Source organism: Amphichorda felina (assembly GCF_050947745.1).
Source record: "Amphichorda felina strain 45539 chromosome Unknown scaffold_4, whole genome shotgun sequence".
NCBI classification, from domain to species: domain Eukaryota; kingdom Fungi; phylum Ascomycota; class Sordariomycetes; order Hypocreales; family Bionectriaceae; genus Amphichorda; species Amphichorda felina.
In genome coordinates this window covers 330,868-358,852 of record NW_028145046.1, presented here as the reverse complement: position 1 = coordinate 358,852, position 27,985 = coordinate 330,868, and the positions used below count along the sequence as shown (strand labels likewise).

Genomic DNA, 27,985 nt, shown 5'->3' with positions numbered 1-27,985 from the left:
TTGAAGTGAAGTGCTCACGTGTAATATTCGGTTTCCTCGGCCTCCCCTGCCTGAATGAGTTGTCAGCTCAAACCCTAAGGTACAAACCCAACCGGCATCATCTTCAGCCCGGGGCTACAGCACCTCTGTCATAACATGTCGGCATACCGTAGTAAGCACGTAGACTGCATTGGTATGGCATCGTGGGCGATCGCTTAGATTCTAGCTGTCCATTTCCCACCTCTAAGCGTTCACAGATCCCCACCAAGGCCGGGTGAAAAAATGACGACAAAAAATTGGTCCAGTGTTTATGGCTACTCAATACATGTCCTCGACGAAATGATACATGTTGCTCGGGCCATGACTCGATCCGTTACCAACGCGTCTGTCGAGTCCATACGGTCTTCCACATGAGCTCAAGTCAAGATCGTGAAGTATCCAGATTTAAAATTAATCAAGAGCAACTATGGAATGAAAGAATTTTAAAGGAAAAAAGAGATTGCGCATCCAGTAAAGATAAAAGAAAAAGAAAACAAAAGAAACCCGAAAAAAAAAGAGAGAAGTCGGTAGTCCTCTTGTTGGCTCATGCTAACCTCGGCGGACACCTCCATAATTTGAAGAGAATCTTGTCGAGCTAGTCGTCGTGGAAAAGCTGTCACGTTCTGCTCAAAGCGAGCATTGCCTCGCAAAGGTCATTGAGCATGCTGCCCACGACCTTCTCTCCAAGGATCTGCCGGCTCGCACCAATGCCAATCTTGACGCTGCCGTCAGGCTCCGGAATTCCAACAATGTCCAGATCGTGAACAGGAGCTTGATCGCCAGCGGCTGAAACCACGTTGCTATCGTGACCATTGACACCGTTGCTACCATTGGTACCGTTGGCATGGGTACCGTTGGTACCATTCGTACCATTCGTACCATTCTGGTCATGACTATTGGCTTGGCGTGTTTGGTCCTTTGCTGGCAAACCCTCCAGGCGAATCTGCTGCCCTTCAATCTCGGCCTCAGGATGCAAGTTGAGGTTCTGGAAGGCAATGCAGCAACTGAACTCCTTGGTTGCATCAGTCCAATCCGTGCAGTTCTCCCTCACTTCTTGGAAGCCCAGGGTCTCGTGCCGGAAGCTGCTAGTGTACTGGTCCTGAATGGAGCGCAGCAGACCGCCCATGTCGTCGCCCTCGTCGATCCGGACGCGCACAGGCACCTCGTTGATGCAAGGTCCCACCATATCTTGGCAGTTGACGGATAGATCCTGTCGTCCAGATACAACGCGGCCGAAGACGACGTCTCTCGACTTGGTATGCTTGGCGAGCAAGAGAGAGACAGCGGCGGTGAAGAGGGTTGCCTGAGTGATGCCGTTCTTGAGTGCCGAAGGAGGGATCCTGACGGACTTTGACGTCTGCCATGTACCGGCAGACGGCGTCATGGCGTCGAGGGCACTGACAGAGCCCTTCAGGGATGTCATTGAAGAGCCCTGAAGAATAGATCGCCAGAAATCGTAGCCCTCTTCACGTCGGCTAGCCATGTGATGCATGTAGAGACCAAACTTGGGTGCTTGCGCAAGAGGTTTATCGCTGTACAAGGCATGTAGAGCGTTGACGATATGTTCAAGACTCAACCCGTCGTACAGGGCATGAGACATTCGGAGAACAAGTCGCACCTTGGCTCCCGGTCTCTTGAGGATGGCTATCCGCAGCATCGCACGCCCAAGACGTAGGGGCTGCTGTTTGTCTGCTTCATGCAGAGCGAGAGCAACTTCATCCAACTCTTGCTCGGTCTCGATGACCTCGACGGGTACATCGAGGTGAGCAAGAACAACTTGGTAGAAGCGGCCGTCTCTTGAAACGAACACGGTTCTGAATATGTCAAAGTGCTGGACGAGAGCGGCGGAGGCGCCTGCCAGACGACGGCAGTCGGAGTTCTCGGGGAAGTCCAAGGAGAACAGTGGCGGCGTGTGCGGGTGGCCCGTCGCTTTGTCGTGCAGGAAGAAGATCTGCGTCTGCGTGGCTGGATACATGTCTAGGGGTGTGCTGTGACCGTTCTCAATCTGGGGTACAACATCGCGCTGGATGATCTCTCTCGACATTTCCGCGGGTAGGAGTTGGAAGGGGGCAATGCTAACTGTCGAGCTCTCATCTTCTCCTGAGAACCTCTGGTGTTGTTCTAGCTTGCCAGCGAGAGAAACAGGAACAGGATCATCAAACAGATCCTTGACGGATATGCGAAGGTCCATCCGGCGGCTGAGCCGAGCAGCGAGTTTGGTGGCTAGGAGTGAGTGGCCACCCAGTTCGAAGAAGTTGTCTGTGATTCCCACCTTGACACCGAGTATAGACTCGAACTCGTCGCAAATTGCTGCCTCAGTCTTGTTGCGAGGAGCCACATGCACCGAGGCCGAGCTGGTTGCTGCCGGAGTAATCTGGGCACGCCGAGCGAGGTCTTTTCGGTCTACCTTGCCGTTGGCATTGAGCGGCATTTGTCTGAGTATTATGACCCGGGATGGGACCATGTAGTATGGTACAAGCGACTGGAGTTGCTTGCGCATATCTCCTGCTGCTTGTGTGGCGTACGGGTCCTCCTCTTCGTTGCTTGAACCCGAGTGATATTCGTGGTCAGTAGTCACAAAGGCAACCAGTTGCGGGTCCTGCTCTTCCAGGGTGCGGAGTACGACAGCCACATCAGTGACTGAATCTTGGCTGAGCAGAGCATGCTCGACCTCGCCCAGTTCAACACGGTGGCCACGGATCTTGGCCTGCTGATCCAGGCGGCCGAAGAACTCTATCTGGAATCCCTTTGGCCGATATCGCACCCGGTCACCCGTGCGGTACGCCCTCTGGCGCTGGCCATCGACAGTGACGATGACAAAGCGGTCTGTATCGAGGCTTGCATCGGTATAGCCACGAGCTACACCATCTCCTGTAACAATCAGCTCTCCCATCACACCGGGAGGGAGAAGCTGCTGGTTGCGATCCATGACATAGGCCCCTGAATTGCTGACAGCGCTACCGATAGGAACACCGTTCACATACGGATCGTCCTTATCGATGCCATATATCGTGCTAAGGATTGCGTTCTCAGTTGGGCCATACGCGTTGTACACACGAGGCCCGACCAGTGCTTGGGTTGCGTGGGCGTCGCGGGAGTGGAAGCGATCGCCGGCCACGTAAATAGCCTCTAACATGCCGATGGCATTGGGCATGTTGGCCAAGCACTGTCGCAGGAGCGCTGGCGGGAAGATAGCTGCGCGAACCTGCTCACGCTCAAAGGTCTCCCGGAGCATGGTGCTGTCAAGAAGGGTCAGGTAGTCAATGCAGACTAGGGTTCCGCCGTTGAGGAGCGTTGCGCACATCTCGAACAATGAAACGTCGAATGCGATATTCGTGAGGTGGGCCATCCGTGTCGCTGGCGGCATATGAGCCACGACGTTACTGTCTTTCACAAGGCGCATGATAGCACGATGCTCTACCATGACACCCTTTGGTTTGCCCGTCGACCCTGAAGTGAAGATGACATATGCGAGACTTGTAGCACTTGGTAGGACAACCGGAGGTTCGAGAGTGCCGATAGCATCAGTCCCGGTAACCACGTCGCTGATCAGCATCGCTTTTGCGTTCGGTACTTTGATATCAGCATGGCGGATACCCGAGCCGACCAAGATGAGCCTGCGCCCTGGGACAGACGATATGATGGCTTCCATGCGAGCAGGTGGCGTATTGACGTCGAGAGGCATATAGGCAAGATTGGCTTTGAGAATAGCAAGGAACGCGATGATGGTCTCACAAGAGCGTGGAGCGAGAACGGCCACCATTGTCTCCGCTGGGAGTTGCTGCCGTCGTAGATAGGAAGCAGCTTGATCGGAGAGTCGATCAAGCTCGGCATATGTCAGCTTGGAGGCCGAGTCAGTGACGGCGACAGTTGACGGGTTGGCAGTAGCCTGCTGCTGGAAGATATCAACCAGGGACGCGTTGCGAGGGTAATCAGACACTGGCATCTGCAGCGCACCAGCATCTCGGAGCTGAGCAATGCCTTCGGCCAGCGATATGGTTGCGATAGGGCTCTGTGGTTGTTCCAGACCACGCTGTAGAACCTCTTCGACAATCGCAACGAAACCTTGGATGGTCTCGGGCTGGAAGAGGTCCGTGGCAAACATGACAGTTCCATTGAGCCGGTCGGCCTCTTGGAAGGCGTGGAATTCGAGGTCGAACCGAGTAGAAACGGTCGACGGAACCGGCTCATCGACTACACCGTCGAGCTGGATCCTGCCTAGGCCTTGTTGGGAATGCACCGCAAAGAGAAGCTGTACTAGGGGGTTTCGGGACGTATCCCTAGACCCAGCACTGACGGCGGAAACAATTCGTTCAAACGGAACGTCTTGATTCTCGAAGGCTGTCGCGGTGGTAGACCGTACCTGTTGCACCAGTGATTCAAATGTCTCATCGTCGCCGATAGTGATACGCATGCATTGTGTATTGACAAAGCAGCCGATCAGGTTTTCAAGCTCAGGCCTATTGCGATTAGCAATAGGTGTGCCAATAGTTGCGTCGTCTGACCCGGTCATTCGATAGTGAGCGGCGCGGAACGCTGCCAGTAAAGCCGTAAAGGTGGTCACTTGTCGAGACCGGCAGAAGGAGATGAGGTTCTTGTAAACTGCATCGTTGATCACGAAAGACACGCTTCCTGCTTCTCCTGATAGTACGGTCGGCCTGTTGTAATCAGCCAAGAGTTCAGCCGGGCTACTGTCCGTAAGCTGCTTCTTCCAGTAGTCAAGCTGCCGTTGGCTCTCTGCGACCTGTTCCTCTTGTCTCTGCCAAACAGCAAAATCGCGATACTGAATAGGAAGCGGGGCAACCTGCGATAATGGGTCGTCCCCGGATTTCGCTGCTAGGTAGAATTGACTGAGTTCCTTTTGCAAGACTTCAGTAGACCACCCGTCAGAAATGATGTGGTGCATGGTAATAGAGAGGATGTGGTCATCCTTTCCAAGTTTCAACAGTGCTACCCTCCATCCAGGCTCTAAAGCAAGGTCAAAAGGAGTCTGCTGTTCTTTCTTCAATGGCTGGAGGTAGGCGTCGTCGTCTCGCATGCCTGACACGTCGATGATCCGGATATCCTTGGTCGTGCGGAGGGGCTGCACCACTTGGATGCCGACTCCGTCTCGTTCTTCGAACGTTGTGCGCAGAGATTCATGGCGCTCCTCAAGTGCCACTAGGGCAGTAGCAAGGGCGTCAACTTGTAGCGGTCCGCGCATGCGAAGTGCAAGGGGCACAAGGTACCACAAGGCATCGATGTTGAACTGGTCGAGGAACCACAGGCGCCCCTGGGCAAAGGACTGCTCCACGGGTCCATCGTAGGGCAAAGACGGAATAGACCTGTGACGAGACGACCCTTGACGAATAGAAGCAGCAAGATCAGCAAGTACTGGCTGGTCAAAAACCTGCTTCACAGTGATACCAGCGTCTAGTCTACGACTTAGACGTGCGCTCAGTTTTGTGGCTAGCAGCGAATGGCCGCCCAGCTCGAAGAAGTTGTCTGTAATGCCAACCTTGACACCTAGTAGATCGGTGAATTCTTCGCAGAGGACGACTTCAATTTCTGTGCGTGGCGCCACAAAGTCCAACGTGCTTGCCGCAATTCTGGGGATGACCCGGGCTTGTCGAGAAAGCTTCTTGCGATCCACCTTGCCGTTGGAAGTCACAGGCATCTGATCGAGCAACACGATTCGAGAGGGAATCATGTACGTTGGAAGCAGTGACTGCAGTCGCTCGCGGACCTTTGCCTCCAGCCTGCGGCTCTGAACCAGGTGCAACGGGCGATTCGTAAGACTGCTCGAAGAACGGCCTTTGTGTTCAGTTGGGAACCTGAACATGACATGGCCTGAGTGTTTTGGTGGTTCGAATCGGTGGAAAACAGCATCGAGTCCGCCGCGCTGGGAGTGTTGTCGAGCCCAGCTGGTGTCAACTTCGAAGCCGACTTCCTTACCAATCTCAACCAGGTCGACCACTGAGAGTGCAGGGCATTCCTTCGCCCGTGATTGAGCAGCCGATATCCAAGCCGTTCCGTCTACATCTGAAGTGCCGTCCTCGTCATCATCAAGTGACTGACACAGATGGTGCTCCATGATGGTCTTGCTGTATGGGATGTTACTGACGGCAACAACGTCATCGCCGCCACCTTGGCGGTCCTGAAGGAGCTGCAAGAGAGCCTGGCGGTTCATCTTGGTGCTAGCAAAGTCCACCCAGGTCTTCGGATCGATGTCCTTGACAGCCCATTGATTATCCCCATCCTCCCCATTCGGCATCTCGTGGCCTCCCACATGAATGACAGCAGCATATCGGTAAGAGCTGAGTTCGTTGGTCGCGACCATTCTCTTTGGCAGAATTTCAATATGCTTGATTTCTTCTGGGAATTGGTCGCTCAGGCTGGTGAAGAAGGCAGGGTCAACGAGTAACTCTTCCTCGTCATCTTCAAGCTTGGCTACTTGTTCTCGAACCATGGCCTTCGATGCATTAGACCCTAGGGTATGAACTGCTCGTGCCACCAAGAAGTCTTTATTGGTAGCATAGGTCCTCATGTCACCGAAGAAAATACGCTTGACGCCGGGCAGTCGAATTAACTTGGCCGTCAGCTCAGTGAGATATTGTCGACTCGGAAAGTATTGGGCAACTGAGTTGACCACAACGAGGTCGGCATGTAGTCCATCAATGGAGCTGATGTCCTCGGCGGTTCCAACGTGGACTTGGGCGCGTCCTGCCAGGCTTGGGAAAGTTTCGATTGCCTTGTTAACCCAGGCAGTGACGGAGCGCGAGGGCTCAAGACCGGCATAGCTCTGTAGTCCCTTAACCTTGCCGAGATTGAACAGCACCATACCGGTACCAGTTCCGACCTCGAGTACTTTTCCGGGTGGTTGGTTGTCGAGGAGTGCGTGCATAGTATCGTTGAGCCATTCCTGCATCTCTTCCCGGGGAACCAATGAGCCGTCGTACATAGATGTCCAGGATAAGAAGTCCTGTCCGAGGGTATCGCGATCAATATCCCCGATTTTGGCATATGCAGTGGAGTCGAAATGAGCCTCCCACTCCTGTACCTTGTTGCTGGATTCCTCCTTGTCGACTGATTGTGCAGCCTGGGTAGTGATGTAGCCAACCATTTCGAGTCCCTCCTTATTTTGTGCCGATACAACGACGGCATCGTTGATCGACGAGTCGCTGAGAAGAGCCTGCTCTACTTCAGCTGGCTCAATGCGGTGACCGCGGATCTTGATCTGCTGATCCAAACGGCCAAAGAACTCAATTTGGTAGTCCCTAGGTCGGTACCTAACCCGATCGCCAGTCCGGTATGCTCGAACTTGTTGGCCATCGATCGTGATATAGATGAACCGGCCTGTGTCCAGTGACGGATCGGTATACCCTCTTGCGAGACCATCGCCAGAGACGACAAGCTCACCCATCACACCTGCTGGCACGAGCTGCTGGTCCTGGTCTATGATATAGGCCTTGGACTTGGGGCCTAAAGATGTGCCGATGGGAACGCCATTCGCAAACGTCTCGTACTCGATGGTATAGATCGTGCTTATGACGGAATTCTCGGTGGGGCCGTACGCATTGTAGGCCTTTCCTTTGACGAGGTCCTTAACCTTGGTTGCGTCGACTCCATCAAGGCGGTCGCCGCCAATGTATAGACTCTCGAGGGAGCTTAGGGTAGATGGCGCGTCTGCAAGACATTGTTTGAGCAAGGCCGGTGGGAGCAGGGTGATGTTGATGCGATGATCGGTGAAAGCGGCACAAAGTGCCTTACTGTCCAAGACAGTAAAGTAGCTGATGCAGAAGAGCGTTCCTCCATTGAGCAGGGTGGTGAATATCTCCCACACGGAAGCGTCGAATGCGAGATTGGAAACATGTGCCATCCGCAGACTTTGTGGTATTCTTGAGGCGTTCTGCTTCACCAAAGAAAGAACACCCCGATGCTCGACCATGACGCCCTTTGGTCGGCCTGTCGAACCTGATGTGAAGATGACATAGGCAAGGCTTGATGCATTTGGCCGAGTGCCGGGCAGGTAGAACTTGTCCGTCTTGGCGGCGACGATATCGCTGATGAGGACCATCTTGACATCAGGTGTCTCGTTACTAGGAATAGGCACTCCTGATCCAAGCAAAACGAACTTGTCCCCCGAAATCTCCGAAAGAATTGCTTGGCGACGGGCTTCGGGAACATTGAAATCCATGGGGAGATATGCGAGGTTCGCCTTCAGGATGCCAATGCATGCTACGATAGTCTCAGACGATCGTGGCGCAAGAACAACCACTGGGCTCTCTGCTGGTAGCTTCTGTTTAGACAGCCAAGCTGCGACATGATCGGATTGTTCATCCAGCTCCGCATATGTGAGCTTTGTGGATGTGTCGGTCACAGCCAGGGCATCTGGGTTAGCGATCACTTGTGCTTGGAATACATCAACCACTGAAGCTTCGGTGGCGAAGTCAGGCTCCTTGTCTTCAACTGCGGGTAGGTTGTGGCTCTTGAGCGCCGCCAGGCCATCGACAAGTGGCATGGTGGAAATTGCGATATCTGGCTGGTCAAGACCACGACGGAGGATCTCGTGGAAGACTTCAACAACGCTGCGGATAGTAGCAGCCTCGAACAGGTCTGCTGCGAAGATAACATTTCCGGCGAGGCCTTTGTCTTGTTCGAAGAGGTGAAATTCAACGTCAAAGCGGGTCGTCGTGGTGAATGGGGTTGGTTCGCCTTCCAAGCCCTCCAACTGTAGTTTACCGAGATTTCGCTGGGAATGGACGATAAACATGAGTTGAACGAGGGGATTCCGGGAGGCATCTCTAGAGCCGGGCAGAAGTGCAGATACAAGACGCTCAAATGGCACATCCTGGTTTTCGAAGGCGCTGGCTGCTGTTGAGCGGACTCTTTGCACGATCGATAGGAAGTTATCGTGCTCTTCCAGCGCGATTCTTAGGCATTGTGTATTGACGAAGAAGCCGATCAAGTCCTCAAGTTCGGGGCGGTTACGGTTCGCGATTGGTGTACCGATAGTCGCATCCTCTGCCCCTGTTAGACGATAATGTGCAATGCGGAAAGCAGCTAGAAGTACGACGAAGCTGGTGACCTGATGATTGCGGCAGAAGAGGGAGAGCTTGTCGTAAACCTCATCTCCGATTACGATCGGAACTTGGCCAGCTTCACCGGATAAGACCTTCGGTCGGTTGAAATCAGTTAAGATTTCGGCTGGCGTGCTATCCGCGAGCTGCTCTATCCAGTACTGAAGTTGGCTTTCGTGAACGGCAACTTGTTCATCTTGTCTCTGCCAGATGGCAAAATCGCGGTAGTTAATAGGCAGCTTTTTGACCTGCGAGAGGGGATCATGCCCTCGTATAGCTGCCGAGTAGAATTGGGCAAGCTCCTGCTGGAAGATGTCAACTGACCAGCCGTCAGAGATTATGTGATGCTTGACGATGGAGAGGATATGGTGGTTCTCTCCAACCTTGAAGAGTGCTACCCTCCAAGCGACGTCAGTAGAGAGATTGAAAGGAGCTTTCTGTTGCTCCTTTAGCTTTGCAAGTTCGTCATTTGTGCCGGAGATGTCTATAACGCAGATATCCCTCATTCGGGGCGGATGAACGATTTGCATACCAACGCCATCATGTTCTTCGAACGTGGTGCGTAGCAACTCGTGCCGTTCTTCAAGAGCCCTCAATGCAGCCTGAAGTGCATCGACTCGGAGATGTCCGCGAAGACGAACACCGAATGGCATGATGTACCAGGAAGCGTTGAGATTGAAACGGTCTAGGAACCAAAGACGCCCTTGAGCAAAGGATTGTTGCACAGGTCCCGAGTATGATAACGCCGGAATAGCTTCATGAGGGGCCGAGCCTTGCTGGATAGAAGCCGCTAATTGGCCTACCACGGGAGCATCAAAGACCTCCCTAACAGACACGCGAGTATCTAGTCGACGGCTGAGGCGGGCCGCTAGCTTGGTGGCTATAAGTGAGTGCCCACCCAGGTCAAAGAAGTTGTCTGTGATTCCCACTCGAACGCTGAGGATATCTGCGAATTCGTTGCAGATGATGGTTTCGATATCATTGCGAGGGGCCACGTAGGTTGACACTGAACTGGTTCTTGGCGTTTCCTGGGCTCGAACAGCTAGGTCATTGCGGTCAATCTTGCCGTTAGCATTGACCGGCAGCCGATCGATATGGATGATCCGGGAGGGGATCATGTAAGTGGGCAGCAGCGCTTGTAGGTTGTGACGGATCTTGATCTCCATCAGCAGAGCATGTTGCTCATCGTCGGTCTCCTCTTGATTGCTCACGCCTTTGACACCGTTGGTGCTGTTGGCATTCTCCTTCAGTGAGAAGAAAGCCACAAGTTCCGGCTCCTCTTCATCCGTGAGCTGGGTAATAACGGCTGAATCGCTGATGGCCGGGTCACGGGCGAGAGCCTCCTCCACCTCTGCTGGCTCGATGCGATGACCACGGATCTTGATCTGCTGATCCATCCGCCCGAGGAACTCGATCTGCCCATCCTTAGGCCGGTGCCTGACACGATCGCCCGTGCGGTAGGCTCTGACCCGGTTCTTGTCAAGAGTAATATAGATAAATCGATCCACCCCAAGCTTAGAATCCGTGTAGCCGCGGGCAAGGCCATCTCCGGTTACAATAAGCTCTCCAATCACACCGGCGGAGACCAGTTGCTGATTTTGATCCATGACGAATGCGCCGGAGTTACTGATAGCGTTACCAATGGGAACGCCGTTCGAGAATGCCTCGTTCTCGCCGATGTTATATATCGTACTCAGGACTGTGTTCTCAGTAGGGCCGTAAGCGTTGTAAACGCCCGAGCCAACGGCACGTTGCGCCAGGGTGGCATCTTGACTGCTCAGCCGATCGCCGGCCGCGAAAAGTATCTCCAGAGAGCTGATCATAGTAGGAGCAGAGACCAAACACTGTTTGAGAAGTGCTGGTGGAAGCATTGCTCCGCAGATGTGGTGCTGGTTGAATACCGCTTCAAGGGCTTTGATATCGATCGTGGTATAGTAATCAATGCAGACGACTGTACCGCCGTTAAGGAGAGCAGCGTATATCTCCCAGGAAGAGGCATCGAAAGCAATGTTCGAAAGATGAGCGATGGCACCCGCCGGTTGCTTTGCGACCACGTTGCTGTTTTTAACGAGACGTGTGATGCCTCGGTGCTCTACCATGACACCCTTCGGAACGCCAGTTGAGCCTGATGTAAACATGACATAGGCAAGGCTTTGTGCAGTCGGCCCTGTGGAAAGCTCTTCGGTAGGAGGACTGCTGCTCTTGACGAGGGCGTCGCTGATCCGGGTGAATCGGACGCTGTTTGAGTGAAGCTTTACCTCCTCAGTATCAGATCCAATTAAGATAAGTCTGCTTCCTGGTAGAGATGATAGAATTGTCTCGATCCGACCAGCGGGTGCGTTGACGTCAAGTGGCAGATAAGCGAGATTCGCTTTCATAATGCCGAGGAAGGCGATGATTGTCTCACAGGACCGTGGAGCGAGGACTCCGACCAGCTCCTCAGGTACTGTATCTTGTTGGCGTAGCCACGTGGCGAGCTGGCTAGATCTCTCGTCGAGTTCGGTGTAGGTGAGCTGCAAAGAAGCATCAACAATGGCGATGGACTCGGGCGTCTTTGCTACCTGCTCTCTGAACACTTGGATCACGGAGGCATCTCGGGGGTAGTCAGGCTGATTGGCCGGAAGACACAGGCTTCGAACACTAGGCAATCCATCGGTAAGAGGAAGTGTTGCGAGGTTTGCGTGAGGATTAGCCAGGCCACGCCTTAGGGTCTCCTGGAACACGGCCACAACACTGCGGATCGTTTCGGATTCGAACAAGTCCTTCGAAAAGACAATGTTGCCGCCGAGCATGCCTTGGTCCTCAAATAGGTGCATTTCTGCGTCAAAACGTGTGGATGGTGCCATCGAAACGGGCTCTCCCTCAACACCTTCCAGACGAATGTTACCCAGGTCGTGCTGAGAGTGCACAGCAAACATGACCTGAACGAGTGGATTTCGCGAGGTATCTCGTGAGCTAGCAAGCATAGAAGAAACGATCCTCTCGAACGGCACATCTTGGTTATCCTGGGCCTCGGTCGCCGTTTCTCGTGCCTGTTCAACTAACGTGTCAAATGTGTCCTCACTCTTGACACGAATGCGGAGGCACTGTGTATTAACAAAGCATCCAATGAGGCCTTCAAGCTCAGGTCGATTCCTATTGGCGATCGGAGAGCCGATAGTTGCATCTTCGGCCCCAGTTAGACGGTAGTGAGCAGCTCGGAAAGCTGCTAAGAGTGCAACAAAGCTGGTGACCTGCCGAGCGCGACAAAACGAGCGGAGGTTCTGATATACCTGGTCATCAATCTCTATCGGTATGACATCAGCATCGCCGGATAGCGCCTTCGGACGAGTTAAGTCTGCCAGGAACTCAGCCGGCTTGCTGTTGACCAGTTGTCTCTTCCAGTAGTTCAGCTGCTTTTGGTGCTCAGCGATCTGACTCTCCTGCTTCTGCCAGATGGCGAAATCTCGATATTGAATCGGAAGAGGAGCGGGCTCCGATGAGGCATTCGAGTAGAGCTGCCCAAGTTCTTGTCGGAGGATATCAACCGACCATCCGTCAGATATGATGTGGTGCATGACGATAGACAGGATATGATCATCCGGTCCAAGGCGCAACAGTGCTACTCGCCAGCCTGGCTCAGCAGTCAGATCGAATGTGGCGTCTTGCTCTTTCTTCAATGCTGGGAGATACGCATCCTCGGTGCCTGAAACGTCGATGGTCCTCAGCTGCTTGTTACGCGCATCGTGTACAATCTGAACGGGAACACCATCTCGCTCCTCGAATGTGGTGCGCAGGGATTCGTGCCGCGCTTCAATCGTTGCCAGCGCTGACTGCAGCACCTCGATCCGAAGTGGGCCTCGCAACCGGCTCGCTAATGGCATATGGTACCATGATGCATTGAGATTCAGCTGATCCAAGAACCACAGACGGCCCTGAGAGAAGGATTGCTCCACGGGACCAGAGTAGGCCGTGGATGGAATAGCTTCATGAGGAGCGGAGCCAGTCTGGACCACGTTCGCGAGGTCTTGAAGGGTAGGTTTGTTGAAGATATCCTTCACAGAGATGCGGGTATCGAAGCGGCGACTAAGACGGGCAGCCAATTTCGTAGCCATCAGGGAGTGTCCGCCCAACTCGAAAAAGTTATCCATGACTCCAACTGCAACACCAAGAACTTCCTGGAACTCGTCGCACAAGATGGCTTCAATATCGTTGCGAGGAGCCACGCGCGCTGTAGAAGGCTTGACGGTTTGTAGGGTCCTCGCCTTCCTTGCCAATTCTTTACGGTCGACTTTGCTGTTTGCATTGAGAGGCATGCGCTCCATTACTACGATCCGTGATGGAACCATATAAGGTGGCAGCAATGTTTGTAGGTGTTCGCGGATCTGCGACTCGAACCGACGGTTCTGGATGCGCTGCAGCGGCCGACTGGTCAGGGAGATGCCAGGGGATAGACGCTCGAAGTCTGTGGGGAAGTTGATCAAGACGCGGCCTGGTCTTTCATCTTCAAGATGGTGGAAGACGACGTCCAGTGCCCCATGTTGGGATCGTTGACGAGCCCAGCTGACCTCGACCCTGAATCCTGCCGCTTGACCGATATTGACCAGTTCAGTGACGGAAAGGGAAGCGCAGCTCGCGGCCAATGCCTTCGTAGCCGATTGCCAGGCGAATCCATCCAGGGAATCTTCAGCAATGCCCTCTCCCTCGGCATCCAGGGATGTCGTAAATTGTCGCTCGTTGATCGAGTTGCTGTGAGGGATGTTGCCGATGGCGACGGTCTGGGCGTCTCTACGTTCATCGAGCATCTGAACTAGGGCGTGACGATCCATGTCAGACGACGCGAAGTCAATCCAGGCGTTCTCTTCCACTGTGTGGACACGCCTGTCATGTCTGTCCCTACTGTCCCCATCCCCAGAGATGTGTAGCACCGCAGCATATCGGTACGAGCTTAGTTCATTGCTCGTCCTCATCCGCTTCGGCAAGATTTCAACATGCTTGACCTTGTCAGGCCATTGGCTGGCCAAAGAGGTGAAGAATGCTGGGTCGACAAGCAGCTCGTCTTCATTCTCCTCCAGTCGGGCAACCTCTTGACGAATCTGATCCTTTGTAGCCTTGTCGCCTAGCGTATAGAGAGCTCGGGATACGAGAAAATCCCTGTTGGTGGCCCAGGATCGCATATCTCCAAAGAAGATTGTCTTAACGCTGGTGGTGTGAATGAGGTCGCTCGCTATCTGTTGGAGGTAGCTCTGGCTCGGGAAATATTGGGCTACCGAGTTGATGACAACCACGTCAGGGTGGAAATCTTTGACTAGATTGATGTCCTCGGCTGTGCCGACGAGGATTTGCGTCTTTCCTTGCAGACCTGGAAATTCTTGGGCTGCCTTTTCGACGAACAAGGCTGCAGATCGCGAAGGCTCTATACCGACATAGCTCTCAAGGCCATCATCGTTTGTAGGCAAATTGAATAGAACCATGCCGGTACCTGTTCCGATCTCGAGCACACGACCTGGCTCCTCCTTATCGAGGAGAGATTGCATTGTGTCGTCAAGCCACTCCTGCATTTCGGCTTTATCAATCAGATTGCCATTGTACATCGAGGTCCATGAAGTGAAATCGCGTCCTAGGGTAGCCTGGTCGATGGTCTCAATGCCAGCGTAGGCGGTGCTTTCGAAGTGGTCTTCCCACTCCTGCACTTGGTTAATCATCTCCCCCTCCTCTTCGCTGGATCTGTCGCCAGTCATGGAAACAAAACCAATCATCTCCGTTTCCTGGCCATCCACCGTCTGAACAACAACTGCTGCATCACGGATAGCCTTATTGCCGAGCATGGCTTGCTCGACCTCGGCCGGCTCAACACGATGACCACGGATTTTAACTTGCTGATCAATACGGCCGAAGAACTCGATGCTACCATCCTTGGGTCGGTAGCGAGTACGATCTCCGGTCCGGTATGCGCGGGCCTTTTGATCGTTGATGGTAATGTCAACGAAACGATCATCATTGAGCGTCGAGTTGGTATAGCCACGGGCGAGGCCATCGCCGCTTACAACGAGCTCGCCCATAACACCAGGAGGAACGAGGCGCTGCTCTTGATCCATGACATAAGCGCCAGAGTTGCTCACAGCATTGCCGATTGGCACACCGTTAGCATAGGACTCCCCATCTGTGAGGCTGTAGATCGTGCTCATGACTGTGTTCTCTGTTGGCCCGTACGCGTTGTAGACCGTGCCCTTGGCAAGGGCTTGTATTTTGGCTGCGTCGGTGGCATCGAGTCGGTCGCCACCGATGTAGAGCACTTTGAGGTCCTCAAACAAGGTCGGCGCGTGATTAAGGCATTCTTTGAGCAAGGCCGGCGCGAATAGGGTAGCATTAACCCTGGCTTTTTCGAATATCGTCCGGAGGGCTTGACTGTCTAGCAAAGTAAAGTAGTCAATGCAAATGAGGGCGCCGCCATTGAGAAGTGTCGTAAATATCTCCCAGATGGACGCGTCAAAGGCCAGGTTGGAGATATGTGCCATGCGTAGATCCTGCGGCAATTGAGACATGACGTTCGACTGCTTGACAAGGCGTAGAATACCACGATGCTCAATCATCACGCCCTTAGGGCGGCCAGTTGACCCGGATGTGAATATGACATAGGCAAGGCTAGTTGCCAATGGCCTCCCAATGGAATCAGATCTCTTGACCGTCGTATTCGTTAGGATGTCCTGGATTCGAGCCGTTTCAACATCCATTTGGTCGCTTTGAGGCATGTTTGTCTCTGATCCTAGTAGTACCAGTCTTCTTCCTCCAACCTCGGATAGGATCGATTGGATTCGAGCTGCAGGTGCATTCACATCCAGAGGCAGGTAGGCTAAGCCAGCCTTCAAGATACCGAGTAAGGAGACGATGGTTTCGCAGGATCGTGGCGCCATCACACAGATCAATGACTCAGGGCGGAGGCCTTTGGCATGCAGCCAGTCAGCTATCCGCTCAGACTTCTGGTCTAGCGAGGTATAGGTCATGGACGTCTCCGAATCCACGACAGCGGGCGCATCTGGGTTGGCAGCCACCTGCTGTCGGAAGATGTCGACAACCGAGCAGTCACGAGGGAAGTTACTGCGCTCAATTTCCAGCAAGCCCAAATTCTCCAGATCAGTCAGCCCATCAGTAAGGGGCATAGTAGAAATCGAGACTTGGGGTTCGTCGAGGCCGCGTCGGAGTATTTCCTGGAACACAGTCACGACGCTGTTGATTGTTTCAGGCTGGAAGAGCTCGTCGGCAAAGAGTATAGAGCCGCTCAGCTTGTTAGGCTCTTGGAACAGGTGGAACTCCATGTCGAAACGTGTTGCGACGCTTGTTGGTAGGCGCTTGTGCTCTAGTCCTTCGAGAGTAATGTTGCCGAGATCTTGTTGCGAGTGCAAGGCAAACATAAGCTGGATCAGTGGGCTTCGCGAGGCATCTCTCGAGCCAGGCAGAAGTGCCGAGACGATGCGTTCGAAGGGGATATCCTGATTCGAATAGGCATCTGTAGCCACGGACCGCACATGCTGCACTAGGGATTCGAATGTGCTGCCGCTATCGAGGAGAAGACGCATGCATTGGGTGTTGACAAAGAATCCAATGATATGCTCGAGTTCTGGCCGGTTGCGATTTGCTATTGGAGTGCCGATCGTAGCATCTTCTGCACCAGTGAGGCGATAGTGTGTAGCCCGGAATGCTGCTAATAGAACTGAGAATAGGGTTACCTGGCGCTCCTTGGAGAACTTCAGGAGTCTCTCGTAGACCGGCCCCTCAATGGTAACAGGGATGACACCAGCCTTCCCACTTAGGACCTGCGGGCGGGGAAAGTCGGTCAGAAGCTCACCGGGAGTACTATCAGCTAACTGACTCTCCCAGTACGCGAGTTGCCTCTCATGCTCAGCAACTTGGGTAGCTTCTTTCTGCCAAGCCGCAAAGTCACGATATTGTATGGGCAGGGGCTTGACCTGAGATAACGGATCCCTGCCACGCAAAGCGGCTGCGTAGAACTGACCGAGTTCCTGTCTTAGGATATCAACGGACCAGCCGTCTGAGATGATGTGATGCATGACGAGGGATAGGATATACTCCGTTGGGCCAAGGCGAAGCAAGATGACCCTCCAGCCTGGCTCCGAAGCAAGAGTGAACGGTCTCATCTGTTCATTCTCTAGCGTGGACATGTGTTCCTTCTCGCTCTTGTCTGATAGATCAAGGACCTTGAGCCTCTTCATTCCGGTCTCATGAACGACCTGGACGCCGATGTCCTTTTGAGCCTCAAAGGTTGTGCGAAGTGTCTCGTGTCGCTGCTCCAGCGCACGTAAGGCCACATCCAGCGCGTCCATGTTAAGCGGCCCGATCAGCCTTATTGCCAGTGACATGTGATACCACGTTGCGTTGAGGTTGAACTGATCTAAGAACCATAAGCGACCTTGGGCATACGACTGCTCCACCGGTCCGGAATACACCGATGAGGCAATAGGCAGATGAGGTGTCGAGCCTTGTTCGATCGAAGCAGCAAGGTCAGCCAGGACGGGTTTATCGAAAACCTCCTTGACCGTAACCCGGGTATTCAGTCGACGGCTGAGTCGGGCTGCGAGCTTCGTAGCCATGAGTGAATGCCCACCCATGTCGAAGAAATTGTCCGTGATGCCAACTTCGGTCCCTAGGATATCTGCGTATTCCTCGCAAAGAACTATCTCGGCGTCATTACGAGGCGCAACGCGCGCTGACACGGCCTTCCTCTTGGCCACAATCTGCGCGCGGCGAGCGAGCTGTTTCCTATCCACTTTGCCGTTGGCGTTGGTCGGCATCTGCGGGAGCACGATGATGCGCGATGGGATCATGTAGGCCGGCAGTGCTGTCTGCAGTGCCTCGAAGACCTGTGACTCGATACGGCGGCTCTGAGCTCGTTGAAGTGGCCGGTTCGTCAGGGTTTGAGGTTGTCGACCTTGGTGGTCTGTAGGGAAGTGTATTAGGACACGACTCTGCTCGCAATTTGCATCGGTTGCCAGACGGTGGAAAACGGCATCGAGGGCGCCGTTTTGAGATCTCTGTCGCGCCCAGCTCAACTCTACCCGGTATCCCTCCTCCTTGGCCAACTGCGTGAGGGTGGGTGCGTCGAATGAAGTGCAGATTGCAGCGGCTGATTGAGCATCTGAGATCCAGGATGTCCCGTCCAGTGCGTTGACGTGATCTTGGTCAAGAGAGTTCATGATGTGTCGCTCCACTATGGTCTTGCTGTAGGGGATGTTCCCGACCGCGATCATCGCAGCATCTTGTCCTTGTTGTAGAAGGTTTCTCAGATCTTGAGAATCACTTTGCGTTGCTGCGAAGTCAACCCATGCCGTGGGATCGATATCCTGTATAGACAGCTGCTCCTCTTCATTGTGGCTGATGTGTAGAACGACAGCATATCTGTACGAGCTCAGCTCGTTGGTGGCCTTCATCAGCTTAGGCAGGACCTCAACGTGCTTGATGTTAGGTAGCTGGCTTCTCAAACTCACGAAGAAGGCTGGGTCCACGAGAAGTTCTTCTTCGCTCTCCTCGAGCTCTGCGATCTTTTGCCGAATCTGCTCTTTGCTGGCATTGTCACCCAACGCCCGGACGGCACGAGCTGCAAGGAAGTCCCTGTTAAGGGCCTGGGATCTGATATCGCCAAAGAAAACGCGCTTGACGGTGGGTACTTCCACAACAGCTCTGACCACCTTGATTAAGTACTCTGATGTGGGGAAGTACTGGGCCACAGAGTTGATAACCACAAGCTCAGGCTGGATCTCATTCTTGTCCAGAGACCCGACATCCAGGGCAGTTCCAACAAGCACCCGGGCCTTACCGGCTAGATTTGGAAGATGTCTGACGGCTTCGTTGACAAAGATTGCCGCTGAAGGAGCCGGGTCAAGACCGACATACTTTTGTAGGCCGTCGACTTTGCCCAGGCCAGAAAGAATCATGCCTGTTCCGGCTCCGATCTCGAGGATATGGCCGGGTGGGCGATTGTCTAGGAGGCAGGCCACAGTTTCATCAAGCCACTCTTTCATCTCGTTGACAGGAATGTCCACTCCGTCATACATAGATGTCCAACCCAAAAAGTCGTGACCAAAGGTAGAAGTATCGAGATTCTGGATATCAGCATACCTGCTTACGTCGAAATGCTCGCCCCAGCCTTGGACCTGTACGTTTGACTCATGCTGCTCGATGGTCTCGTCTTCCTGGCTGGTGATGAAAGCAATCATCTCTGGTTCTTGATTTGCTGGCTTTCGAAGCACGATAGCTGCATCGTGAACCAAGTCGTGACCGAGTAGTGCATGTTCCACTTCTGCTGGCTCAATGCGGTGACCTCGAATCTTCACCTGTTGATCCATACGGCCGAAGAACTCAATCTCAAAGTCCTTAGGCCGGTAGCGTACCCGATCACCTGTTCGGTATACCTTGACATTTTCGTCACCATCAATCGTGACGTGAATAAACCGGTCCTTGTCTAGGGCCGAGTCTGTATAGCCACGGGCAAGACCATCACCCGTAACGACAATTTCTCCCATCACACCGGGTGATACGAGCTGTTGATCGCCGTCCATGACGTAAGCCCCAGAGTTGGTGATAGATCGACCGATGGGGACGCCGTTGACGAAGGGCTCATTGACGTCAACCTTGTACATCGTACTCTGCATGCCGTTTTCCGTGGGTCCGTAGGCGTTGTACACGGCGTCTTGGATCAGGCCTGATGCAGCCACAGCATCATGGGCATCCAGCCTGTCACCAACGTTGAAGAGAACACTCAGGCGGCTGATGATAGCGGGCATGTTCCCAAGACATTGCTTGAGGAGGACCGGTGTGAACATGGCCGTGTTGACCTGTGCTTCCACAAAAACGTTGTAAAGCATTTTGCTATCCAACAGCGCTAGATAGTCTAGGCAAACGAGAGTGCCACCATTTAGGAGCGCTGTGTAGATTTCCTGCACCGAGATATCAAAGGCAAGGTTTGATACATTCGCCATCCGGACTGGCGCAGGCAGAGTTGCAACAACATCGCTGTTCTTGACAAGTCGAATAATACTGCGGTGGTCGATCATGACACCCTTTGGCTTTCCAGTAGAACCTGACGTGAACATCACGTAGGCGAGACTTGTGGCAGAAGGGTCGGACACAGGGATCTGCTCATGATCACCGGATGGACTAGATGCAAGTATCTCGTCAATCTGCACTAGTTCAGTATCAGCCATCGTCAGGCCAAGCTCATCAGCCTGCACCAGGACCAGCTTGTGGCCTGGAACTGCTGACAGGATAGCCTCGATACGGGCAGCAGGCGCATTAACATCCAACGGTAGGTAGGCCAGATTAGCCTTCAAAATACCGAGGAATGCGACAATAGTGAGGCATGAGCGTGGCGCAAACACAGCTACCAAGGTCTCTGGGGCCATATTGCGCTGGCATAGCCAGTGGGCAAGCTTGTTCGATCGCCTATCGAGGTCGGCATAGGTCAATGTTGAGGAGGAATCCCACACAGCAATGGCATTTGGTACGGCGGCAACCTGCTGCCTGAATAGATCTATGACGCTCGATTCGCGAGGGTAGGCTGGTTTCGCCACTGTTAGGAGACCCTGGTCTCGTAGCGTTGTGATACCATCGGTAATTGGCATGGTCATCAGTCGCTGCTTGGGTTGCTCAAGGCCGCGGCGTAAGACCTCCAGGAACACATCAACGATTCCACGAATCGTCTCGACCTCAAAGAGGTCTGTGGAGTACAAGAGGCTGCCGCTCAACTTGCCAACCTCCTGGAAGAGGTGAACCTCAAGGTCGAGCCTCGTCGACAGCGGGGTTTCCATAGCTTCGTCCGTCATACCTTCCAGCTGGATTCTTCCGAGGTCTTGCTGCGATTGCAGGGCAAACATGACCTGCACGAGCGGGTTTCTTGACGTATCTCGTGATCCAGGGAGAAGGGTTGACACAATCTGCTCAAACGGCACATCTTGGTTCGCAAAGGCTTCAGTCGTAGTCGAGCGCACCTGCTGGACCAGTGACTCAAAGGTTTCAGTCTCACTGACTGTTATCCTCATACACTGCGTGTTGACGAAGAAACCGATCAGACTTTCCAACTCTGGCCGGTTCCGGTTGGCGATTGGTGTGCCAACCGTCGCATCGAGTATCCCGGTAAGGCGGCAGTGTGCAGTGCGGAAGGCTGCGAGAAGGATTGAGAACGATGTGACTTGGTGTGTCCGGCAGAAATCAGTAAGGAGCTGGTACACCGTACCATCGATGACGATAGGAACGGCGTCAGCTTTACCAGACAGGATAGGGGGCCGAGGGAGATCTATTAGGAACTCGCAGGGGGTACTGTCTGCGAGCTGCTGTGACCAGTACCTGAGCTGTTTCGCTTGCTCCTTGATCTGGTTCTCCTGCTTCTGCCAAACAGCAAAGTCGCGGTATTGAATAGGTAGGGGCTTAACCTGCGATAAAGGCTCCTGGCCCCTGATCGTAGCTGAATAGAACTGGCCGAGTTCTTGTCGTAGCACATCAACAGTCCAGCCATCAGAGATGATGTGGTGCATAACGATAGAAAGGATATAATCCTCGCTACCTAGGCGTATGAGTGATACTCTCCACCCTGCTTCAGAGGTTAGGTCAAAGGCCGTTGTCTGTTCCCTCTCGAGCGCAGAAAGATAGGCAGTATCATCTACAGCGTCTGATAGATCGATGATCCGCAGGTCTTGGCTTGACTTTGGTTGAATGACCTGAACACCAACCCCATCGTGGTCCTCGAACGTCGTCCGCAACGCCTCGTGCCGGTGCACCAAAGCGTTCAGGGCGACAGCCAGTGCCTTTGTCTGAAGGGGCCCTCGCATCCGGATCGCAAAGGGCATCAAGTACCAGCTGGCACCTAGGTTTAGTTGTTCTAAAAACCACAGACGACCCTGAGCGAACGACTGTTCAACAGGGCCCGTGTACGGAGTAGCAGGAATTGGATCGTGGCGTTGGGAACCGCGGCGGATGATATCGGCTAGGTCAGCGAGTATTGGCTGGTCAAAGACGTCCTTGACAGATACGCGAGTATTGAGCCGTCGGCTTAGGCGGGCCGCAAGCTTGGTGGCGAGGAGCGAATGTCCACCCAGGTCGAAGAATCCGTCGGTAATGCCAACCTCAACTTCAAGTAAGTTGCTATACTCTTCGCAAAGAACAGCCTCTACCTCGTCACGAGGTGGTACCCTTGCAGCGGTAGATCTGGTTTTCTGTACTGTCTGTGCTCTGAGTGCGAGATCCTTGCGATCGACCTTACCGTTGTCGGTGACCGGCATCTGGTCAAGGATGACAAGGTGTGAGGGAATCATGTACGCGGGTAAGATACCCTGGAGGTGCTTGTAAATGGCCTTGTGAGTTTCCATGCTGTCTTCAGTGTCGATGGTGATGAAGGCAATCATCTCTGGGTCGCCGTTAGGTGGTCTTCTGACCACCACAGTCGCCGCCAGTACAGACTTGTGGTCGAGCAGGGTAAGCTCAACTTCACCGGGTTCGATTCGAACACCGCGGATCTTGACCATTTGGTCCATGCGGCCGAAGAACTCCAGCTGGCCATCCCTCGGTCGATAACGTGCCTTGTCGCCTGTGCGGTACGTCCATGTGCTTGTACCGTTGATATCGATGTACACGAATCGATCCTTGTTTAGCGCGGAGTCGGTGTAACCTCGAGCAACACCGTCACCAGTGAGAATAAGCTCCCCCATAACACCTGCGGGTACGAGCTTCTGGTGTCGGTCGATGATGTATGCATGGGAGTTACTAATGCCGCGACCGACGGGGACACCATTGACGAACGTCTCCTCACCAACCACAGGGTAGAAGGTGCTGTAGGCAGTGTTCTCTGTGTGGCCTAGGACGTTGAAGATACCACCCTTGGCTGTCTTTCCAGCCAGGTTGGCATCTCCAGGGTCGAGACGATCACCTGCCGTGTGAAGGAGCTCTAGGTTGGCGACTAGCTCTGGTGTCTCGGCGAGACATTGCTTCAGGAAGGCAGGGGTGAAGAAGGCAGCCCGGACGTTCTCCTTCTGGAATGCTGCATTCAACGCGGCTATGTCTAACATAGTGTCTCGGTCAATGCATACAACGGTCCCTCCATTGAGCACAGCAGTGTAGATCTCCCAAGTTGCCGCATCCCAGGCGAGGTTGGAGAAGTGAGAGACAGGCAAAGCGGATCCCGATTCCGGGAACACGTTGACATTGGTGTCTCTGACCAGGCGCACGATTCCGCGATGCTCGATCATGACACCCTTGGGCTTGCCAGTAGATCCCGAAGTGAAAATGACGTACGCAAGGCTGGTGGCCGAGGGCTGTGGGATGGAAGTAACATCGACGGCCGTGGCATCGTTCAGTGCTTCCGCGATGTATGCCGTTGACAGGCGAGGGATCTGGATATCGGGCTGGGGGACACCTGCGCCTAATAGAAGCAGTCTTTCTCCATCGACTGTATCTAGGATAGCCGCCGAACGGGCATCTGGTGCATAGACATCCAATGGCAGGTAAGCCAGGTTTGCCTTCATGATGCCAAAGTACGCGATGATAGTCTCGCACGAACGTGGCGATAGTACAGCAACCAAAGACTCCGCTGGCATATGGCGCTCGTGTAGCCAGGCGGCAACACGGTCAGATTGCTCATCCAGCTGAGCATATGTCAGTTGCGACGATGAGTCTTTGACGGCGATGCTGTCGGGGCAGATTGCCGCTTGCTCTCGGAAGAGATCAACGACTGTCCGATCGCGAGGGTAATCCGTGGTCGGCATCTCTAGGAGATCTAAGCTCTCGAGGTTTGAAATGGCGTTGTCAAAGGGAAGAACAGAGATAGGGGTCAATGGCTGGTCTAGGACAGAGCGAAGACATTCCTGGAAGATGTCGACGAAGTTCTGGATAGTCCCTTGCTCAAAAAGGTCTGACGAGTAAAGAACGCTGCCCGTAAGCTTCTGATCGCCGGGGACAAGGTGGAATTCCATATCAAAGCGTGTGGAGGCTTCTCCAGGCATCATGACACTCTCCAGGCCCTCGAGTCGGACCTGGTCATAATCTTCCACGGACTGGACAGCAAACATGAGCTGAACTAGGGGGTTGCGCGATGTGTTTCTTGACCCTGGGACTAGGGCGGAAACGATTCGTTCGAAAGGAACATCTTGGTTCGCGTAAGCTGCCGTTGCAACATTACGCACCTGTCGCACAAGACCTTCAAAGTTATCGTCGTCGGCTATGCTGATACGCATGCATTGCGTGTTTACAAAGCAGCCAACCAACGTCTCTAGTTCGGGACGGTTACGGTTTGCAATAGGAGTGCCGATAGTCGCGTCGTCGACGGCGGTGAGACGGAAATGCGCGATCCGGAACACGGTCAGAAGCACAACGAATGTGGTTACCGAACGCGTGCGGCAGAATGACTGAAGGGCTCCATAAACAGAGCCTTCGATCGTCACATCTACCGACCCGGCACGACCGGATAAGATAGACGGGCGAGGCAGATCCGTCAACAGCTCAGCCGGAGTGCTGTCAACAAGCTGCTTCGACCAGTACCCAAGTTGGCGTTGATGCTCTTCAACTTGTTTTGCCTCCTTTTGCCATACTGCGAAATCCCGGTATTGAATAGGAAGGGGTGTAGCGTGTAGCAAGGGGTCTTGGCCACGTAGGGCAGCGGAATAGAATTGACCCAATTCTCCGCGGAGAATATCCACGGACCAGCCATCGTAAATAATATGGTGCATGACGATGGATAGTATATGGTCCTCCTTGCCCGTTTTGATCAGGCAAACCCTCCAACCAGGCTCTGAGGATAGGTCAAAGGGCACAGTCTGTTCCCTCCTAAGTACTTCAAGGTACTCCCCGTCGTCTCTGATAGAAACGTCATGAAACCGAAGGTCTGAGTTGCGAGCCTCCCCAACAATCTGCACGCCAACGCCGTCGCTTTCTTCAAAGGTAGTTCTCAAGGTCTCATGTCGTCTCTCCAAGGCGAACAGCGCGGCAGACAACGCATCTACCTTCAACTGGCCACGGATACGGATGGCTAAAGGCATCAGGTACCAGGTCGCGCCAAGGTTAAGCTGGTCAAGGAACCATAGGCGACCTTGGGCAAATGACTGTTCAGCCGGCTCATTGTCATTGTAAGGTCTTTGCGGAATTGGGTCATGAGGTGCCGACTCTCTCTGGATTGACGCCGCAAGATCCGCTAGGACTGGCTGATCAAAGACATCTTTGATGGAAACATTGGCATCAAGGCGGCGGCTAACGCGTGCGGCGAGCTTCGTAGCCATGAGTGAATGCCCACCGAGATCAAAGAAGTTATCCAGCACGCTGACTTCCGTTCCGAGCACGTCCTCGAATTCTTCTTTGAGAATAGCCTCGATCTCATTGCGGGGGGCTACCCGAGTAGCCGCTGACCTCGGCTTCGGGGCTACAATGGCTCTCCGCACAAGCTCCTTGCGGTCAATCTTACCGTTGTTGTTGACAGGCATCTGGTCAAGAACTATGATACGCGATGGAATCATGTAAGGCGGCAGGAGGGTCTGTAGCTTCTCGCGGATCTGCGTCCCAAGACGGCGGCCTTGAATGCTGTTCAGGGGACGGTTTGTTAAGTTGTTCACATTCCGGCCTTCGTAATCCGTCGGAAACTCAATAAGTGTGCGAGCACCGTCCTTGGGCGGTTCGAAGTGATGGAAGATGGCATCGATCGCACCATTCTGGGACCATTGACGCGCCCAGCTGATTTCGACCTGGTATCCCGTCTCTTGAGCAATCTTCTTGATATCCATTGCATCGAGCGATGGGCAGCTTTGAGCGGCCGCCCGGACGGCTGCAACCCAAGCTGATCCGTCTAGTGAGTTCTGGCCTTCCTCCATATCATCCTCGCTCAGGGACTTGTTGATAAACCGCTCAACAATGGTCTTGCTGTACGGGATATTACCGATAGCGACGGTCCCGGAACCCTTGTGCTCCTTCAGCAAGTTGATGAGCGTCTGCCGGCCGAGACCGTCAGCTGCAAAGTCTATCCAGGCGTTGGGAGAGACTTGGTGTATAGTTGATGTTTCTCTCGAGCCACGCACATGTAGTACTGCGGCATATCGGTACTTGCTGAGCTCGTTGGTAGCCTTCATAGTCTTGGGGAGAATTTCGACGTGCTTGATCTTGTCACCCAAGCGCGTACGCAAGGATGTGAAGAATGCAGGGTCTGTCAAAAGTTCCTCTTCGTTGGCTTCGAGCTCATAGATCATCTGACGGACCAGGCGCTTGTTTGCTTTCTCGCCGAGGGTGTGCAATGCTCGGCTAGCGACGAAGTCTCTGTTGATAGCGTTGGTTCTCATGTCACCAAAGACGATGCGTTCCACACTTGGGATCTGTACAAGGGCCTCCACAACACTGAAGAGGTACTCTGGGGTAGGGAAATACTGCGCCACAGAGTTGATAACAACGAGACGTGGTTGGATCGGCCCAGCCTTGTTGATGTCTGTCGCTGTGCCGACATGGACTATTGACCGGCCATCCTTCAGAGCCGGGAACGACTGCGCTGCATCATTGACGAATTGGGCCGCCGACTTTGAAGGCTCGAAACCGACGTAGCCCTGCAGACCAGGACACTTGGCAAGGTTGAACATGATCATGCCGGTGCCGGTACCGATCTCTAGTACATGGCCCGGCTCTCTGGCGTCGAGTATCATACGCATGGTGTCATTAAGCCACTCATGCATGTCTGTCTTGTCGATCTCGCTGCCGTCATACATAGAAGTCCAGCCCATAAAGTCGTTACCGACTTCTGACTGTCGAATGTCCTTGACTTCTGAATATGCGGCCGTTTCGAAGTGAGTCTCCCACCCTTGAACCTGATCGACTGCTTCCTCGTCCTGGATGTCCTCGTCTTCGGTATTGCGGGCGGCAACGAATGCCACCATTTCCACGCCTGAGTCTTCATCTGCTGGGGCGCAGATGACGACCACGGCGTCTTGTACCGTGTTGTAACTGAGCAATGCGCTCTCCACCTCGCCCGGCTCAATTCGATGGCCACGGATCTTGACTTGCTGGTCTATGCGGCCAAAGAATTCAATCTGCAGATCCGTAGGTCGGTATCTCGCCCGATCACCAGTCCGATAGGCCCTGATACTCTCCCCATTAACAGTGATGTAAATGAAGCGGTTCTTGTTCAGGGACGGATCAGTGTATCCGCGAGCAAGGCCATCGCCAGTAACCACAAGCTCGCCTATCACTCCAATAGGCACCAGTTGCTGATTTCTATCCATGACATACGCCCCGGAGTTGCTTACGGTCCTGCCGATGGGTACACCATTCACAAACATCTCATCTGCCTCAACTTCGTAGATGGTGCTGATGACGGTGTTTTCCGTAGGGCCGTAACCGCTAAGCATTCCGATCTTGACTAGCGAGCGAGCCCGCATTGCATCATGACCTCCTACTCGATCACCACCGGTATACAGGAGGTCGAGGTTTGCGAGGGTCTCGGGTATTTCGGCCACGCACTGCTTGAGGAGCGCAGGCATCAGTGTGACAACGGTAATGCTTTCCCTTTCGAAGACTTCTTTGAGAGTCCTGCAGTCGAGAATTGTGTGATAGTCGAGACAAACAAGCGTAGCTCCATTCAGAAGGGTTGTGGCAATTTCCCAGATCGAGGCATCAAAGGCAATGTTGGCGAGGTGCGCTACCCTAGCCCCTTGAGGTAGCTTGGAGATGACGTTGCTGGGCTTTGCCAATCTTGTAACACTACGATGTTCGACCATGACGCCCTTGGGCTTGCCGGTTGAACCAGAGGTGAAAATAACATAAGCAAGACTCGTTGCCGAGGGTCGGGCGTTGATGCCTTGTGTCGTGTCCAGCTCAGTGCTGGCCAGGATCTCCTGAATACCAACAGCTTCCACCTCTGGGTTGTCTTGCTCGGGTGCTGTGACACCACTGCCGAGAAG

At 53.7% G+C, this 27,985-nt stretch overlaps 1 protein-coding gene across 1 annotated transcript in view; it reads right to left on the bottom strand.

Annotated features, from left to right (window-relative positions):
- Nucleotides 1–634: 634 nt before the first annotated feature.
- ACO1O0_003855 (NRPS) overlaps nt 635–27,985 on the bottom strand; it is a gene marked incomplete at both ends in the record, with an annotated part of 45,801 nt that continues 18,450 nt past the window's right edge. The window contains one exon of the mRNA XM_083193298.1: nt 635–27,985. This exon is cut by the window's right edge and continues 18,450 nt beyond it. Within this exon, the coding sequence (XP_083050246.1) occupies nt 635–27,985 (27,351 nt within the window).